Source organism: Neopelma chrysocephalum, unplaced genomic scaffold (assembly GCF_003984885.1).
Source record: "Neopelma chrysocephalum unplaced genomic scaffold, ASM398488v2 Primary Assembly neopelma1_59, whole genome shotgun sequence".
Taxonomy (NCBI): domain Eukaryota; kingdom Metazoa; phylum Chordata; class Aves; order Passeriformes; family Pipridae; genus Neopelma; species Neopelma chrysocephalum.
This window is the reverse complement of record NW_020897714.1, coordinates 14,458,531-14,477,998: the sequence shown is the minus strand read 5'-3', so window position 1 is coordinate 14,477,998 and position 19,468 is coordinate 14,458,531. Positions and strand designations below refer to the sequence as shown.

General features: G+C 36.9%; 1 protein-coding gene across 3 annotated transcripts in view; it reads right to left on the bottom strand.

Moving 5' to 3' along the window:
* Positions 1 to 19,464, bottom strand: part of SCYL2 (SCY1 like pseudokinase 2) — a 32,627-nt gene extending 13,163 nt beyond the window's left edge. The window contains exons 1-8 of one of the 3 annotated variants that reach the window (XM_027679974.1): positions 19,352 to 19,464; positions 14,245 to 14,449; positions 8,122 to 8,279; positions 5,326 to 5,470; positions 4,542 to 4,691; positions 3,698 to 3,919; positions 2,701 to 2,817; positions 1,274 to 1,399 (exon numbers count right to left, since the gene is read on the bottom strand). In XM_027679974.1, coding sequence (XP_027535775.1) covers positions 1,274 to 1,399; positions 2,701 to 2,817; positions 3,698 to 3,919; positions 4,542 to 4,691; positions 5,326 to 5,470; positions 8,122 to 8,279; positions 14,245 to 14,421 — 1,095 coding nt within the window. In that variant the 5' untranslated portion in view covers positions 14,422 to 14,449; positions 19,352 to 19,464. Of the gene's footprint in view, positions 1 to 1,273; positions 1,400 to 2,700; positions 2,818 to 3,697; positions 3,920 to 4,541; positions 4,692 to 5,325; positions 5,471 to 8,121; positions 8,280 to 14,244; positions 14,452 to 18,716; positions 18,826 to 19,351 lie in introns of those variants that run through there. The other 2 variants (XM_027679977.1, XM_027679975.1) reach the window with 2 other exon arrangements.
* Positions 19,465 to 19,468: the final 4 nt, after the last annotated feature.

The window sequence follows — 19,468 nt, the reverse complement described above, 5'->3', positions numbered from 1 at the left end:
TACAACAAACTGTACAACAAACTGTACAACAAACTGTACAACAAACTCAACAAAGCAATAAACTGTACAGAAAATAGGACTTTCAATCACATACATGAATTAAGAAAACTTTATTCTATATGCTTTCTTTAAAAAGACCCTTAAAAAAGACCCTACCACCCCCAGAAAATAATCCCTTTTTCTGTTCCCCATCATTCACTCAACAAACACATAATGATACTGTACTTCCCAGTAAAACTCCAGGTACATCCCCTAAATAGGATTTTGTTGATGAAACAGGTATTTGCACTGTGGATGTCTACTGCAGAGTCAGACATCCTTAAATGCTTTTCAAGTCAATACACAGAAATATACAGTCCAAGGGCACAGCCACTTCCCTCATAGAACATACTTTCAAAACAGGAATAGAAAAAAAGAATGCCCTGAAGATGATTAGGTCAGTCCGTGGCTGTCTAAAGTTAAGTGAAATACATGCCATCTATTTCCAAATTCAAAGCAGCAACCATTTCTGATCAAAGGAGAAAATTACTAAATTAAAAAGAAGAGAGTATTAAACATGAAGTCTGAATTTGACACTGTGTAGTGCAAACCAGAATTAAAGAAATTTAATGCAATGGTTGAGAAGCTCCATTATTCTATTAGGTATTAAACTAATACTATTTTTCTATCACATATGCATTATGGTTTATATAAATTAAGGTATACCATAAAAGGAAAAGAAGTCAGTCTAGACATAGTGTCTAACAGCACACAGAAGAAATCTGTAATGACAGGCATTTGCCTTTGAGATTTCTGGGCACTGCCAGCACAAGAAAGCACTTAGTCTATTAACGGAAGGAAACTTTAGACTATTCAACACTAAAGTACTGCCTTGCTATGAAAAAAACTTGAAGCAATCATCTTGCTGCCTTTTCTCCCAATATGACTTCCAAGAGCTATGATAGCACCTGGAAACAAAGTGAAAGCCTTGCAAGTGAAGACAACTTGCCTTTAAACTGGGGTGAACTACAACAGGACATGCAAATGATGGTTCCTTACACATATTGATAGCACGATTTGCCATTTTCCATTTAAAGTATTATTTAAAGCTGAGGAGTATTTCCAAACTAGTTGTTTTCTAATCTCCCTTTCTTTCCTACTGCTCTATTCTGACAGTCTCATTGCAGTCTACTATGGTACAACAGTAAAGAAATTCCAGCTTCCAAAAATCAGAACGCTAACAGATGTTCACATATTTTCTAACTCGCTATTTCAAAACATCATTCAAACATACCTTAGGTAGTTTTGGCAGAACCTTTGGTAGTCCTTTAAAAAACTGTGATTTCTGCAGGTTATCCCTTTGAAATAATGAATCAAAATATTGAAGTGTCATTGCTCCTACATCATCGAAGAATGGTATCTAAAGATAAGATTAAAAGTTTGTGATCTGGAAGGAGACAACACTGACACTGCTACAATAATTCCAAAATATAATCATCTATTTACATTTTCAATGCCCTATAGGAAACCTTTACAATGACGTGTCTGCAACTAAAAATGAGAACATTTTTAGACACCAAGTAGTATAATATTCACAGATACAGGTTGATTCAGACAGAATTTTCCTGGTATTTTTAAAAAACCCATGTATGTTACGTGCACCTAAGTTAACTTAATGTATATGAAATAATGTTTTGTCAACAGAAAAATGTAATGAAAAGTAAAAACTTTGATTAAAAGTTCTCCTAGGAATAATTATGCTATTTAATATTACAATAAGGGATTACCTATTAAGTCACAGAGATCTGGCTACCACCCCTGGAAACTCCAGGAAACCCTGGAAGCTCTAATATCTCTACTCTACAATTCAGTGTGCAGTGTACCTGTGGCAAAAAAGACTTAACATCTTTATAAAACCAAACTGCTTAATACAACCATTTACAGATTTGTTTTATTCCTTCAGACAAGTGAGTTGATACTGGAGAAATATTTGCCAATTCCCTCACTTGCCATCTTTCAGCACATATGCTGACAGAAGTCATTACCTGCTCCCCCTCTCTTCTTCACTCACTATTTCTTCCAACTGTTAAAACACTGATTTCTCTCTCTGCGTACGATCTTTTTATGTGACAGCAAAAGAATAAAATTATTTAGCAAAGCAAATCTATAAACAGAAACCTGAAAGGCTATCAGATATAAGAAAAAGGGGTATAAGATAAAGGAAGAACCATGCTTTTAAGTTCTACTTTCAGATAGGAAAGCAGAGCAACGGTTTGTCAAATGAAAACTTACATAATCCTACTTGCAATTAATTTCTGAATATACTTTATTCTTCTGCATATTTAAATCATAAGCCAAAAGTTAATGCTTACATTTATAGCCCTTTATCATTTTATCATTTCAAAATCCTTCCAATACAATTTTAAAGACTGAATTGTATAAAAACATAGCATAGAGAAGCTTCCAACTGTATTGAAAAGGAATAAAACAGTGTTGCACTGAATAATTATTCTAAATTCTGTCTCAGCACCCACTTTTTCTATATAAACAAAGGTCAGCATAAGGACAACTTCTGGCATCAACAAACATTATTTCCAAAATAGTTCAAAAACATTTAACATTTCAACTAAAATGATTAACAAAAACCACTTTAAAATAGATCTACAGATCAAACACTATTTCCCCTCTATCCTATGGCTACTTTATTTTCCATGAACTGACCTTAGTCATTTGATCTGCGTCTGGTCTGACTGCTGGAGCTACATTTAAGAGTAGCTTTACATGTTCACGCACCTCCTCTGGTATATTCTGAAGAGTACTGGAGCTTAAACGGCTCAGCTGCGTAAGTAATTTAAGCACATGCACCATGAAGTCAGAAAATCCTGTATATAACTATTTCCAGTATACAACAGGACTATACTTGATGGTTTTTCTACCCACACCTTTGATATCCCTCCCATCTCCCCTTCTATAACCCGTTTGTTTCTGAGTCCTCATAGTCTTCTCTCTGTTTCCCAACAGTCTAGCTGTTTCAGGTCCCATTCCACTATTTTCAACTTCCCATTGTAGTTCAGGTTATCAGAGAACACAAACATGGGATCTTTAAACAGGCAAATGTCATTACATGAGGTGTTGTCTACAAACATTAAAACACAGGGCACACAGCTATGGCAATGGGCACCCAAAGGAGTTATGACAAAGGTAGGTTGCATATGAATGGACATTATGTCAGCTGATCCAATTAACTGCTTAAACCATGACACTGTCTTCTGTTAATATGCACAGTCCACAAAGAATGCAAAATAGTGATAGCTACGTGGATACCAATTACCATGTCAAGTGATCAAATCACTCCAAACTCAGCCCTCTTTCAATGGTCCTACATAGGTAATTCACTGCCATATGTTTCATACTGTTCACTCCAACAAGTAAACATTATTCCACAAGACCAGTATTCAACAGGTTTACAGAGAATTCAGATGAAAAATGCAATCTGTAGTTTATAAAGTTGGTACATGTAATCTTCTCTAGATATGTTTTTATTTCCCATATTTTTCTAGGATTCTTTTTTTCTTGTTATGACAGTGTGCAAGGCAAGATACCATTATCAGATGGTTTATGCTGAAGCACTGATACAGTGTTCTACATATTTAATCTATTTTAAAACAATAACTTTTCAAATATGAAAATCAATGAATAATAGTAACAAACAGAATACCTGATCCAGCTGTCTACTAAAGCTCTTATAAATATCTTGCTTGTTGACCTCAAAAATTGGTTTCCCTTTATTAAACACTGCATACATAACAGCTCCCAGAGAGTACATATCACTAGCTGTCTCACAGCTCACAGACAAAATATATTCTGGTGCCAGATACTCAGGATTTGGAAGACACAAGGATGGCAAATTTGGATCCCATTCCTTACAAGGGAACTTTGGCTACAAGAGAAGGAAGAAAAGTAAAAGAAAGTACATTTATTAGGGATTTTTAAAGAGTATTTTCAATAAGAAACTCAAGCAGCAAAAAATAACTAAGCTACTCAAATCCAATTATGAATCAAACAGAATCAGAGTAAGGCAAAACTGTTAAGAATCTCTGTCTGTAGCTTAGAGTGATTAGCTGACACATTTAAGTCTGAATATTAAAGCTGGGAACTGTAATGTAAAAATCAAAGCACCTCTGTAAGAGAGAAACATGTTATGATGGAAATTCATTGTAGGACGTAGTAATCAGGCACTGAGTGGATGCAACAGATTAAATTAGGTAGCTTTGCATGTCATCCAACATGCAGGTGAGCACAAGTGGCATAGGCTTCAGCCTCTGTCTGAAAACACCACTAGTCTGTTTTGACTCCACTGAGCCAATTCAGACTCTTTTTCTGTGATGACTAAATGCAGCAATTAAATCCAGACCTGTGCCATATGTTCAAAATTCCTGCCACCAAAATATAGAGGTGAATATTAAATAAATGATTCTGTACTGGAACACAAGGTCATGAAACTGGTTTCAGACAAAGATCTGAATTTGAAATTTAATGATGATAAATATAAAGATTATTACCTCCTGTTCAGATGGATTTGTTGACTGGATGCAAAAATCAAAGCCCATAATTTTCCATGCTCCACTCTTATTCAAAATTATGTTTTCAGGAGTAATATTTCCATGGACCATTTTCACACTACTATGCAAAAATGACAAGCCTTCAGAAACCTGTTAATAAAAGATCGTTATTTCAGGTTAAGTATTTCCCCAAACATCCTGTAAGACATTTATAAAAATTCTGTTCCTACAGTCACAATTAAATTCATAAATTAACTAAGAAACAATTTTTCACCACTATTTTAGCCTACGTCTTGGAAACTATGCATGAAGAAAATTAAACACAGATGGATAATTAGCAGATGAGATAGCTAATGTCCATCACAGCATAAGTGTGGTGGTGCATTTCCCCCTCCCCTCAGGCCGCACTATGATCTTAGAAGAACAAAAATGCTTTACAAAGTTGATCAGTATATTCGCCAAACAAAACCTGGGAGCTACTGGTCCTCCACAGAAGGTAAAGTTTCACATAGAGGAGAGACAGCTGTAGCATGGACATTTACACAGAAAATAAAAATTAATTGAATTTTGTGTTTTACATGTAAAAATAAGCAAAAAAGAGTAATAACTTAGAGCCTCCAGTGTTAATCCTCTCTCCCACTTAGAGTGATCAGGACACTATTATCTCTCACTTTGCAATTATTTGATTTACTAGAGGTAGACAAAACTTTGTCAGTTTACAGACTTCATAAAAAAATTATTAATACTAAATGCACATGAAAATTGTAAGGACAACCTGTCATACCTGAAGCAAACCATATTTGGTCTCCACATCATAAAGTTTGTATTCTTTAATATCAGATGGTAAAGGAGAAGGTAGGTTGTCCCAGTTGCCAAGAACATTAGCTAAACTTGCACAGACTGGTTCTGTACAAAATGCCAAGCAATCCCTGTATAGGAAATGCATTAAAGAATTTCTTGTAAGTAAATGTAATAAGTCTCCTGATTGTGAATAAAGAACCATGCAAGCATCATATTATATCCTACCAGTGCACTTGGTGCTACCAAAAACCATATTATATTTCAGGTTTTGAATTCTTATAATATTATACTAAAGAGAAATATATCAATATCTGAAGTATTAAAAAAATACTAGAATTAAGTTATTTTATTCTCTAACATTCACATAAATCACTAATGATACACACAGTGCTTCATAAAAAGTTTTAACAAAAAAAAGATATTCTTGTCCTGATCCAAGAAGATCAAGCAAATAATTCTTACTACTATTAAGACTTGTAAAATCAGGCTTTTACCCGTGCCTAAAATCGACATGTCCCTGATTGAAGCAATACTTAATGTGGTCAATGATCAGAAACAAAATTAATATAATATAAAGTAGCACCTGAATATTCTTTTTCTTTGCAAAGTAGTAGAAAAGAAGAGCTGCAAACACAAATACACTTGTTGTATGAACTGCAGTTTGCATATGAAGTGACTGTTTTCTAAGTTGTTTTATCGATTCTTTTCTTCATGTAAAACTACTGGTCTTGTTTATGCGTTTTTGTGCCAACTGTGTTTGAAGCAAACTTCTGCACATAAAGTAGACATATAACACTGTGCTTCAAAATTCCAAATTTCTAAATTGATGCTGAAACCAATATATGTCTTAGTTTCCCAAACTCCAACACAGAGTCATTCTTTATATCCACATTCTTCATACTAGTCTGCACAGTGGTGGAGGCCCTGGACAGTCATTACAAATCACTTCCTAATTGTATGAAAGTTTTTTTTGGAGAAAGCATTACATGGATAGTAGCACACATACATGCTTTAAGGATGACTAATTCATGAGAACACTAAATACTGCATCAGTATGAATAGAGAGAACAGACACTGAGTAAGAGTAACAAAGATATATTTTTGAATATAAAGCTGCAGGCAAGAAGATAGAACCTAAATTTTTGTTCTTTCCATAAAAATATCACAATGTCTCAGCACGGACCTCCCACATACTTTTAAAGTATTTTAATAATTAATAAGCTTGGCCTTTGACATAAAATAAGGCTGCTGAAACATGCAAACCTCCTATTACTCATCCAGATTTCAGTTTTATCTACTGCTTCTTTAAAGGAAAAACAACTGAAAAGTAAAATATACTGAATCATAGATGTCAGCCAACCTGACAGAACTTCTTTGCTTGGTTTCCTCCCTACCATTCTGTTAATGACACACCTTTCACATGTCTATTAGCACAACCAGGGCTATAAAAGTTGTTTCTGTTGAAATCACAAGGAAGAATCAGAGCACAGAAAGACAATGTCATTCATTTTCAATCTGACTTCAACTTTACCACAGAGCTTATACATTTAGTTATGGTTGAGGGCACGGATGATAGAAAATACCTAGGGAACTATTCAGTGGTTTTCATAACATAAACTCTGTGATTACTGTTGTTTTGAGGGAATAAAAAGACGAGCGTTTATTTTCTGCTTTAGAAGCTAATTAAAGGGTCCAAACCAAAGTAATGGAAGGATGCAGTAAATCTAATTAAAGTAACTGAATATTGCAAAAGCTGATGTCTGCCATACAGTGCAGCTTCTCTAACGGTTCCTGAATAATATGAGAATGAAATTAATAGTAGGATAAAAAAAAGAAAACACTTTAAAAATAAAAATGATGGCCAAAACCACATATGCTTTTTACAGGGAAACAATGTAACAAATTGAATGTCTAGTAAATTATCTGGGACTCCTCACACTACTATTTTTAATGGGTAGCAGTGATAGTATAAGTTAACTTTCAACTTGTTTGTTTAATCCTTTTCTCCAATAACAAGTTAAATATAGATGAATATCGGTTACCAGTTTTGTTAATGGAATTAACTGACAAGTTGTAAGAAAACATATTGATATTAAATATTTAGTATAAATAAGGAGTTATTCATTATATAAATGCATGTAAAGATCTATACATCATTATATATATTATATAAATATAATTATATTGAATACCAATAATTTGTAGTAGACACATGCTATTAATAGTGGGAAAACTACCTACACACTAGGCTCAGAAAGATATGGTCTTTCTTTCTTTCTTTCTCTACTTCAACTGTGCAGGTACATCAAGTATCCATTTCCCCCATAAAGGAGGAATAAAGTGTTCAACGGTTCAACACAACTGTATGTTACTTGGGAGACACAAAAGAAAAAGACCAGGTACAGTGTCTCCAGAAGGAGCCCATGACGGATTTCTTCAAGAATAGGTGCTCTGGGAAGACCTGAAATTCTAAAGAAATCTTATAGCATGCTTGCACAATGTTACACACACGAATATTCTAAGCAAACCTTTCTTTTATGAATCCCCTCCAAAAACCATTACATCACTTTCTAGCACAGCAAGCAACTGGACAGGTTTTGTACTTCTGGTGTTTCTACCAGTAGCTGAATGTGCTGAGTATAGAAAGAACAATTCTTCTATGAATAAATACAGTAAACTTGAATCTCATCAGATGTGTGTGTTCAGTGTTCCAGATATTTTACATTCAATACCAAAACAATGATTAAAAATGTCTCTTCTCAACTTTAGTAGAGCTTACCTAGATTCTTCCAATGGATGTTGAACAGTAAGTAGTCGAGGGTGTCGAAGCCTGGTTAGCTGTTGAACACCTCGTTTTAAAGAGTCAATAATCTGATCTTTTTCAAATTTTTGATACTTGTCTATTAGCTTCTTATCAAAGACAAAAACAGCCACTTCCTAGAAATAATCAACAAAAGTTAATCAGTATATAACATACCCAAAACCCAAGCCTATACACAATTACACACACACAAATTTTTTGATTCAACAGTACAATGCCACAAATACAATAAACAAACAAACAAACTTATTGTCCTTACTTTGTCCCAGTCACGGGACAGGTTACTGTATATAACCTCTAAAGTATGTACTTTAAGAGTTAAGGTACTAATGCTCCTGATTTTGCAAATAGTAATACGTAAACTATACGCACTACCTACACAGTGACAAAGCAGCAGATCCATAGGACAGAAATCAGCTTGATTTTAAGTAGATGAAAGCATTTACATCAGCTATGAACAGTTAAAATATTCTGAGTATATATGCAGTCATTTTGCATTAAATATATCAAGTGGTGCTTTATTAAACTAGATCCGGTCTCAGTGTTCTGCCCCAAACCAGTACAATCTATATCAAACAAAACTTTCGTGAAAAATAATTTATAGTCACAGTAATCTATTAATCTGATCAGACCATTCACATGTTAGAACATTAAGAATTTTTTAATGCTTAAAGATGTGTGAAAAGAAGTCACGGAAATGTTAAACCAGAGAAAACCTCTCCAACCTCTGCAATGGAGTGAGAGAAAATCCAGTTTATATTTATATGAAACCTTGAAATTACAGAGGTCGATGTGAAATTAAAACCAACATTACATTACCATCTTGGAAGTCATTAAAGAGAAGTATATCAATTGACAAAAAAAGGAATTAAAATATTTATCATGGAACAGTGACTTTTATATGCTGCTACAACAGCATTATGAATAATAATAAAGGTTAGAAACAACAAAAAAATATGAAAACACAGTTTTCAGTCCCAAGAGGAGCTCTATGCTCTTCTACTGCACATTTTATAACCATTACTCTAATTAAAATCTCACAGAAGTTACATTATTAATTTAAAAACCCTAAAAACTTGTAGAAATAGTCTATATAAAATAAGAAATTTAGCCCAATACACAAAAAGTTGGTTTTTAGCTGGTTTCATTAAGCCATTAGCAGGTGAACACCTATAACTAACTGAACTAAGTACACTTTTCCTGCTTCTATCCATACTGGCTCCCTGCTCCAGCTCTAAGTGTGATGGATGAAATATTAACATTGACACAAGGCAAAGAGGAACCAACAATGGGGATGAAAGACATACATTGAGCAGTACATGACCAATAACAAAATTTCAAACTAGACAGCACTTCTGAAAGCACTTCTGTTTGACAGCAAGTCAAAAGAATCAGAAAGTGAGTATTTAAATTGGACAGCATAAGACATCAGCTATGGTTTGAATATTTTATGATGGCTCTAAGTTCTATTGGTGCTTGATGTAATCCTGCATGGTTTGTTTGAACTCATCATTCCCTGCAACTGGGAGGACAGAAGAGAACGCAATTTGTGCTCCAGATCCCCTGACCAGTTGACTCAAGGCCGTTTGGTTCCTCTTGACTATCCATAGCCGCCTTGTTGGGACTTCGCCGGCACCCACCTGGAAATCAGTAGTGGGGAGTAACCAGTGGGCCGTACCAGACTGGGAAGTTTCTTCATGATGTCCCTTACCCAGGCCCCAGGGAGGCAACACACCTCCCTGTGGGTTGGGTCTGGTTGACATACTGGGCCGTCAATTCCTCTCAAAAGGGAGTCACCAATGACTACTATACTTCTTTTTTTCTTAATTGAGGAAGTGATGTGGGGGGTTGGTTGCCTTGCCCTAGGCAACTCCTCCATGCCAGAAGAACCCTCATCTACGTTCTCATTTCCCTGACCCTCAGATTCCAGAGCCTCATATCAATTGTATAAGTGCACCGGGGAAGCTAAGGTAGGTTGGTAGGGAATTCACCTGCCACACTGAGCAGAAACCTGTTTCCACTCCCCTCAGTCTCTAAGGTCCCCTCCTTCTGCCCAGTGCTGAGAGGGTAGGGGATTCATTACTTCTTGTGAAGTGGAGGGCAGGTCCATTTGTCTAAGGTATGGTAGCATGTGGCTCCACTAGTCAATCTCTTCCTCAGAGTCTCTAATACTTCTTTCTACTTGATCTCAGCTCCACCACTAGGCTGAGCAGATTGTTGATTTCATCACACCTCATGCAGCTGTTCTCTTTGTTGCCCTCCAAGAGCAGCACAAATTTTCTTGTTTTTCTTCGTATCCTGCTGGGGATAGGGAAGTGAGTGAGTAGCTGTGTGGGTGCTTGGCTGCTGGCTAGGGTCAACCTGCAACATCCTCCCAGACTGTTTGCAATCCTGAAATCTTAATGAAACATGCACCAGTTTGAAACACACGTTGACAGTTTAAAATATGTGTCCTTATTTACCCACATAAACACCTCTCAAACTAAAGAGAATGCAAAAATTCTGCTCCTATCTTAGTCAATGCAACTACTACAAAAAGAGAAAGAAAGGGGGAAAGAGAGAGAGAAATAATTTTTTCGAACCAGAAAAAGGCAACCAGGCAACCAAGGCGTGTGCCCCTTTCTCTCCTGACCCCAAGAGGAAGGCAAGCATTCAAAAAGACAATGGGTTTGTGTGTCAAAAGAGATGCAAACAAAACTAGAAATTATTTCTAAAGTAAAGACTCCAAAATCTGCAGAAATGTAATGATATTGGAACAATACCTCTTCCTATTGATCCCACTGGATATTGAGGAAGCATGTTAATAAAACATGTAAAATATTCAAGCACTATATATTACAGAAACTCAAATCCTGAAATTTTAAATAGCATGGAGTAATAATGACAGCAACTAAGCACAGAACATGGAAGCAAAAAAAACAACTCCACAAAATGTTTAATAAATGCAGTTCACCATCTATCCTGTGAACTGAATTACTGTAGCACTTTCATGGAAAAAACTCAAATTTGATCATGTTAAAAACTAAACTGTAAACACAAAAGCAAAGGAAATTTAAAGGTAGCAGTCAAAGTGCTTGATTTTAGAAATTTTATGTTTGCTTTCCCTTTTATTTTTGTCCTCTATTTTACTCATATGCACTCACACATTTTTTTAAATGAAAAATTAAATGTAACTCAACATGCAAACACATGATATTTTACCAAAGCCTCCCACTGAGATAAGCAAAACAGTCTCTGAACTAAAACACAGGAAAGCATTCCAGTATTACTCTGGTCTTTTGCCAGAAAAAGATTTTCCTCCCTCTTTTGGGGGTTTTATTTTCTATAAACTTGTCAATGTTTTTTTATAACCCTACTTTCCCCCTAGTTTCTTTCAGTCATAAGGTATGCAATACAACTATTTCAATTTTAAAATTTATCAGCCTTTAAAGTTTGAATAACAGGAAGCTTTAAGTTCAAAGTTACTATATGCACAGGCAAAACAACAGAAAGTTGACTTACCTACCTACCATAATACATTAGTACTACCACAATAAAAGTTAAACACAACTACAGTAGTCTTGAAGTGCAAATCATTATCGATGAATTCTGCTAGTTTTACAACTGAGCTGCCAACAAGAACTTGGTGACCTTACCCCATCTATTCATGATTGCACTTTCAGACACAGAAGCAGAAGAAAGGACAAGTGCCATATTATGCCAGAAAATATATAAGTCCATAAAGACTAAGTTAATTAATCCAAGATGAGCTGAAATGCATACTGTAAAATTATATGCCCATATATAACCAGAGTCATAAATCTTTCAAACAAACAGCAGCAAACCAGCTACAATATAGAACCAGATAAACATAGGCACACAGGTGAGTAATTTCCTCACATTCTGTTAGGTTCAGTCACCTACAAAGCAAGCAAGAAAAGACAAGGTACATTAAAAAAACCCCACACAAACATTCAGAAATCCTGGAGAAACAACCAGGCAGATCTCAGAAAAAAGAATACAATCATAGATATCCATTGTCACCAGAGATGGAATATTTGTAACTGTCCACTGACAAACTCATCCTGAAAACAAAGATTTCTGGTGGGATCTGCTGTACAGCTAAAACCTCCAAATTTAGCTGTTTTATCTGGCTACAATGACTTAAACTATTACTTGTGTTGTTGTAAAGTCACAACAACATGGGCAATTAAGCCCTTATATCCTGCTTCTCTGAATACAATTCACATTTACTGTAAAAAAAGCTAAACACTTGTAGTTTCAAGTTAGATATACACACTTGCAATACAGCAAATATGTGCATCACTTCACAAAAGTGACTGCTACCACTTGGAGCATGACAGCCAGCCACATCCATACTGCCCAGCAAACATTCAAAAGGTACACGTGAAAGAAATAAAAAAAATAATATTAAAGAATAGATATACTGCATTACAACACACCATAAACTGTTTGTATTGCTGCACAGTTTTGTTGTGCAATGGCAAACAGAATGTTGTCATGATGTTACCTAACTGTTAATATTAATAATGAATGGTTAATTTCCTGCCAAATCAGCAGCCACCTAAAATTCCCAGCAGTACAACTGCTGTTGTATTTTTCATGACTAATGATGGCACACAAATGTACAGATGTTAGTCAGGGTTTACAGAGATACGGTAGGATCACATGTGGTAACAACTGAACCAAAGCTCCGTAAAATAATTGGTCAGAACACCCATTCAAAGGTTGAAAAACACGATCGACAGGTACCCAATTACATATATTCTGTACATACACAAGGGAAGAAACTTGCTACAACTCTCCAGAACTTAAAGCTACACCTGCTACAGGTCAAATGCTTACTGGACACATAGATCATATAAAACCTATCAAAACTACCATACTTCCAATGTTACCAATTATTTGTATAGTTGAGTAAGACCAAAAAAAAGCCCTAACCAATTGGTATGTTGGGTAAACTCTGTAAATACTAGATGCACAGAGCTCTGAAACAGCTAAACAGATGCTTCAAGACACGGCAAAAGTACCTGATTAAACATTATTCCAACACTGTCACAATAAGATCACACATTCTTCATAGATTATTTATTCTGCATATTATATCTCTCCTCTATTTGCTACAGTTTATTTTCCCATCATCTAATAGACTGTATATACATTTTTCAAAGTTATTCCTTTGTGTCCATTTCTTTTTGGTACATCTGCAGCAAGCTGATTCATTGCCTAAGTGACTTCACATCACTTCAGCACCAAGTTTAACTGAAGGCCACAATTTATTAACACTTCCATTTACATGCTGAAAATTCTACTTCCTCTCCAAGTTTGAAAAAAAACTTTTCACATTTCTCCAGTAAAACAAAATAATTTTCTATAATTACAATTCTTAAACTCTGTTTTTGGCAAACCTTCTTCTAAAGTCACAATCCCATACTCATTTACACATGTGACTTCAAGTGAGTCAGAAGTTTGTGTATTAGTGCTCTAAACCCTAATACTTCAAGGAAACTAAAAGGGAACAATACTGATCTGCACAGAGAAGGCACAACCAACTTCCTTCACAACCTCCTCCTCTATCCCATGCCTTCCTGTTACAGTATCTCATGACTTAACATTTCTAACGTTTCAATTTCTGTATGGCAGCTGAGCAAAAAACTACAGCGTCTTTTCCTGACAACAAATGATGACATACTTCACAATTATTTTAAACTTAAAAAGCCAGTACTGCTGCCAAAAAAATGTTGCAACGTACAACCAACTGGGGAGCCCATCCATGTTTAAAAAAAACCTCTTCCTTTTTGTCAGATCACTTTTAACTCAGATGAATTCTTGATCTTGGTCGCAAATTCTATGTTATGAATGCAGAACCACTTATTTCTCCAGCAGTGAAAGCTTAAAGCAAATATCACCTATATAGGTGAGAACACTGTATTTAAATAGTGTTGAGGTTTTTGTTCCCCTTTGCTACTCTTAACATTAGTTTGCCCAGTTGGATTTTGGTTTTAACTGCCACTTACCAACTGCTACCTATCAATCTGTTATCTAATGCTTATAAACGTATGTCTTTACTTGATAACTCACCTGTTTTGTTGATTTTTTAGTTCCATTAAATATCTTCCATGCAAGACCGTTACCTCCACTGGCAATATGACGGCCCACATCAAATTCCCTGGTAACAGGGTTTCCCATGACCGCACTGGTGACATCAGCCGTTACCTTTGTAACGGTACTCTTCAATTTATTCAGCATGGACTCCATGGTTTCAACTGTGCACCAATGTATTACCCTACAAAGACAAGAAAAAAACAAGGGTTCAGAGTCCTCTCAATTTCTGCTAACAAAAGGTACATGTTGAACACTATAACTTCTAAGGATCCAATAGGATACAGGAGCAAGCCACAAAAAGAATAGTGAAATATAACTTCCAGGGCTTTGCAGTTATACACACATTCACACTGCATACACGTATCTGTGCCTGCGTGCCTATGGGATTATACGTCATTGCTTCTACTCCTCCTCAGAAACTTCTGAATCTCTTGATTGTTCTTCATTAGATGTAACAAATAAATTCAACCATTTCTTGAAAATGGGTAATTGAATAAAGCAGAGAATCTATATACTGTCCCCCTGACAGGAAAGGTCCACGCCTTATGTATCAGTATCAATCAACAAAGAGAAACAAATCTGAAGGAAACCAGACTCCTTTATTTCCAGTGCTCACGGAACTACACATTTTCTGAAAGGAAGGATTACGTAAGATCCCAGACCAGCAAAATAATAGATATGTATTATACAGATGACAAGCAAAAAAAATTGTTCTTTCCTACACTATGCTTTTCAAAATACAGGCTCAAAATTCAGTATTTTACCCATTAGATTGCTGGCATTACTATTTGTATGATCTAACTATTAATGAACTTAAGTATTAATGCAGGGGAAGGAAACAAGATACCATCTTTTTATACTTTAACAAAATTGTACAAGGAAGATTTTTTTACGTCACCTTTCAAATTTAAGAGCTAAAAGATTCTGGCAGCTTCCAATTTAGTTCATCTTCCCCTGCAGTGTATACTTCCAGAGTTTCCTAAATTGTCATTAAAAAAAAGTCTGACTTGCCTATTCTGCGAGATAGAAGTTCTGAAGCCTATGTCGCGTTTATACAATTGTCTCTCTGATAATGTATACACAAGAAGGAACAAAGGCAGCAAACAAACCATGAAAAAATGAGATAGACACTCATCTTCCTTATCAGTGTGAGCAAAGATGAAGAGAGAATGCAAGAAGAAATTATTTCCAGGAGTCAGTACCATGCAGTATATTCAAAAGCAACATTCAAGGATATTTGTTCAGTCTCTCTTTCAAATAAGGTGTAAAGAGCACTATTTCTTAAACTTAAAGGTAAAATAAACCTAAAATAGCACATCAGCAAATATACTGAAATCTGCAGAAATACTTTTTTCAATTATGGTCTTATTTGTCTTATATTCAACTCATTGGTATATTATTGTGTAAAACTGCTTCTTTGAAAAATAGAGAATGTTATTGCTATCTAAATGGAAGCAAAAAGATTCTGTTGTGATAAAGATGATGTTTACCAAGTCAAGGAAACAACAACAAAAGAAGCAAAAGGCATAACAAATAATCCAGTGAGCACAGACAAATCAGCTCAAATGTCCTGCTCAGATACGAGGTGCTTGCTTGTATGACCTAAAACTCTTTCCATGGTATTACACACATTTAAAAGGCAATATTTTAGTCTACATAGGTTATCTGGTGTCTATCAATACATGCATTTACACCACAGCTTTTTCCCTATTCAAGACACAGATGGAGTTTGTTTGTTCTTCATAGCTCCTTAATCCCAAAAAGCCTGTAGCAACTTACTTTTGACACCTGTACACCTCAGTCAAACTTGATTAAAATCAACCACACTAACATTATTTGGACATGCACACGTTTGCTCCCTGGTACTATTAATTTGATTGCATTAGAAATCTGGACAAATAATCCGATTAGTTTTAAATTGCAAATAAAGGGGTTTTTTACAAAAAAGGCAATAAACATACTAAATAAAACTCCTTAAAAAGTTACGTGTGTTATGGAATAATTCACTCCAGTGCAGTTGTGTGCAACAGCATAAGCCAAGCCCCAAGCAAACTTCAGCACAGTGCTGGAAGCAGCACAGTTATGCTGCTGTGCCTTAACTATTGCTGCAGTTATATTCCACCTTCACTATTCCCCCGCAGGGAAATGTAGAAATACACTAATGCTGTGGCTCCATAGATACTTCTCCAATTTCCATGTCAGCTGAAGTGACACAACTTTATTTGAAGAAATCAGACTAGGAGTTTTAAGAAAATATATTATAAAAAAAGACAGGAATCTAGCTGCAGAGACCTCAATCTTGCAAATACTCAAATTTAAATCAGAAATAGCAGTTATGGCTTCAATAGGCCAACTCAGGAGCAGAAACAGATATGACTGCAAGCATGTTAAGGGTGGAGTTTGTCTTAATTGCAGGGACTGTGACTTTTAGATAAAAGAAACTGTGTCTGAAATCAACAAAATAAGCTCCAGAATAACTACATACTGGTTTGGTATCTGACGTTTGGTTGAGAACATACCTGGAAATAAATTACCGAAACGCAGAATTCCTTTATTAAGTAGTTTCATTACAGTATGTGACATTTTATTATTACAGTTTACTTTATGAATTGTGCTATGGAAAAGCACCTGCAACTCCTAACTTTGCAGCCTCAGACCAAACAGTTATCAGACACAAGCTAATGTCCCTGTATAAAGGAACTTTTCATTAGCCTGATAAATGGTAGAGAAAAGGATCATGGAGTATTCTAAAAAGGAGCTATAGGCATTTCCAGCTCTCAGAGATTTTATTCTGCAGCTACTCTATGGGCATACTGTATATGCTAAAGGACTATAAAATCAATCCTAGGGAGTTTAAGATAATCATAAATCTAATTTATTTGGGTTTAGATCTTGTGCTTTTTCCATGGTTTCATTCACTCCCAGCCATTGAACCTTCTCTAGTACCAATGAAACACCATCTTGTGCTAGGATTCTCAAAACTATAAAAGGCTCTGCAAAATTAACTGCAGAGATATTATGACGAAAATGCCTGTGAGTGCATGTTCAAATTTCTTTGTGTAATTTTGAAAGGGAGCTTCTCTACACAGGCGGTGGAAAAAAGCTGTAGTATTCATTAAATCAGAAGTGCCCACTGCTATGGGTGACAGACTAACTGCAGTGAGTAGCCTGGAAAAGCCACTAGGTGAGAATGTTAACAGCATTCCAGTGTTTGAAGCATTAGAATCTGAAATTCAAGCCTGGTAGACCCTGTCCAACCTGTTCCTCTCCAACTTGACAGTATGCAAACTATTGTTTAATTTAGCTACTGAGCAAGGAGTACCATGAAACTTACTTCTCAAAATAGTGTGGTTTAATGTTTACATCCATCCAACTGTAAATTTGTAGAAATTCTCATGTCAACATTTGACTGTAAGCTAAAATAGTACATCTTGCTCCATAAAAAAGATTGTTATTACCAACTTCAGCAAAAGCTCTATATTATGCCGACAGGAACAATGCACCTAGAAAATCCATGCCCTCCCCCAAATATCTGTTTTGTGTAGTATCTGTGATACCACAAATTATGACAATTTAACCAGATCAGAAATACGCAACTTTAGTTCTCTACTGCAGGAAAACTGGTTTGTGCTGTTCTTTTAAGACTGGTCTGCTAATTCTAGAAAAATTAATAACCAAGTGGCAATAAAGTCAGTCACCCACAATGAGATTTTCATTTAAAATTAAAAGGTAATAAATGAGACAAGTACAAAATCTGAAGAGTAACAGTGTTTGGACAAGCAACATAGGACATGCAACAAATCATTAAGAACTCTGATTTCTCCCTCTTTGAATTTCATGGGTAATATTAATGCTACTGATACTAAGTCCATGAAACCTGGGACTAATCTTAAAAAAATCTGGATGATCAATGTGTCCTTTTCATGAATGCCCCTTACAATCGATAAAGGGTTTCATCCTGATGTACATCAGCAATGATATTGTCTGCATGATGAGGACAATTACTTGGCAAGGTAGTAAGCAACAATCAACATTGCACTAAGAAATAAGGCAAAATATCCAAAATGTCGAAATAAAGGTTGTTGAAATCCAAAACAAAGATTCCCCACCATTCTTTAATTCTCACTCATGTAAAACAATTAACTGCAAGATGTAAATCCATTAATTTATCCTTGAACTAATTCATAACTGCATCTGATGTATGGATATGGGTGCATACCATACAGCACTGCAATGTACATTCTACCACTATTTTGACTATAATAAGCCTGGATTCCCCTTTGGGAACCAAGGCAACAGGCAGGTGCATGGGTACTTCATGCCACCCAACCCCATCACATCCATCTGTCCCAAATCAGGATGAATTCATAGAAAAAATAAATGCTGGACAAACTGAGTCACACCAAACAAAAGGAGAAAACCCCAACATTTTTCAGGCACAACCAACCTTTGCATTTGTTATAAAAACAACGGGAAGATCAAATGCAATGAAGCATTGCGCACGGAGTAACTGCCCTCACTGCAAATCACCTTCGTGACTTTTATTCCCCATTTCGGTACTGAGCTGCAGCTGAATTCCTAACGAACACTCACGGAACGAGATCCACGAACGGGGATCTGCCACCTGCCGACAGGCGAAACTCAGCCTATACGCTGCACAAACCCCAGGACAGCCTCATACGGGCCAGTCCTCCGGGCAAAGTATTTACTGTATTTACAGCGAGCCCGGGCTCGCACCGCTCCGCCAGCGGCGCGGGGACTCCGCTCGTCCCCGCGGGGTCGGTGCCCGCGCTCGGCTCCGCGGGGCAGGCGGGAGGCAGCGCGCTCGGGGCGGGGACGGCCGCGGCCACAGGCGGCAGGTGACCCACGACCCACCGGCTCAGGCAGCTCAGCGCTCCCTGCCAGGCCCTGCCCGCGCAGCGATCGCGCCTCCAGAGCGGCCCTTCCCCTCCACCCTTCAGCGCCGAGCACCCGGGACCCGAGCCCGCCGCCCCCCACCACAGGAGCCGGCCGGCCCTGCCCGCCCCGCGCAGCGCTACCAGGCCACGGGCAGCCGCTCCTGACCCGGGCCGCGGCCTCTCACCTGAGCCCGCGGGAAGCTGCCAGCACAGCGCCCGGCTGCCCGTCGCCCTGTGGGCCCGGCCGGCCGCCTGTCACGCCGGCTCCGTCTCTCGTTCCGGCCCCGTCCCGCTGCAGCTAC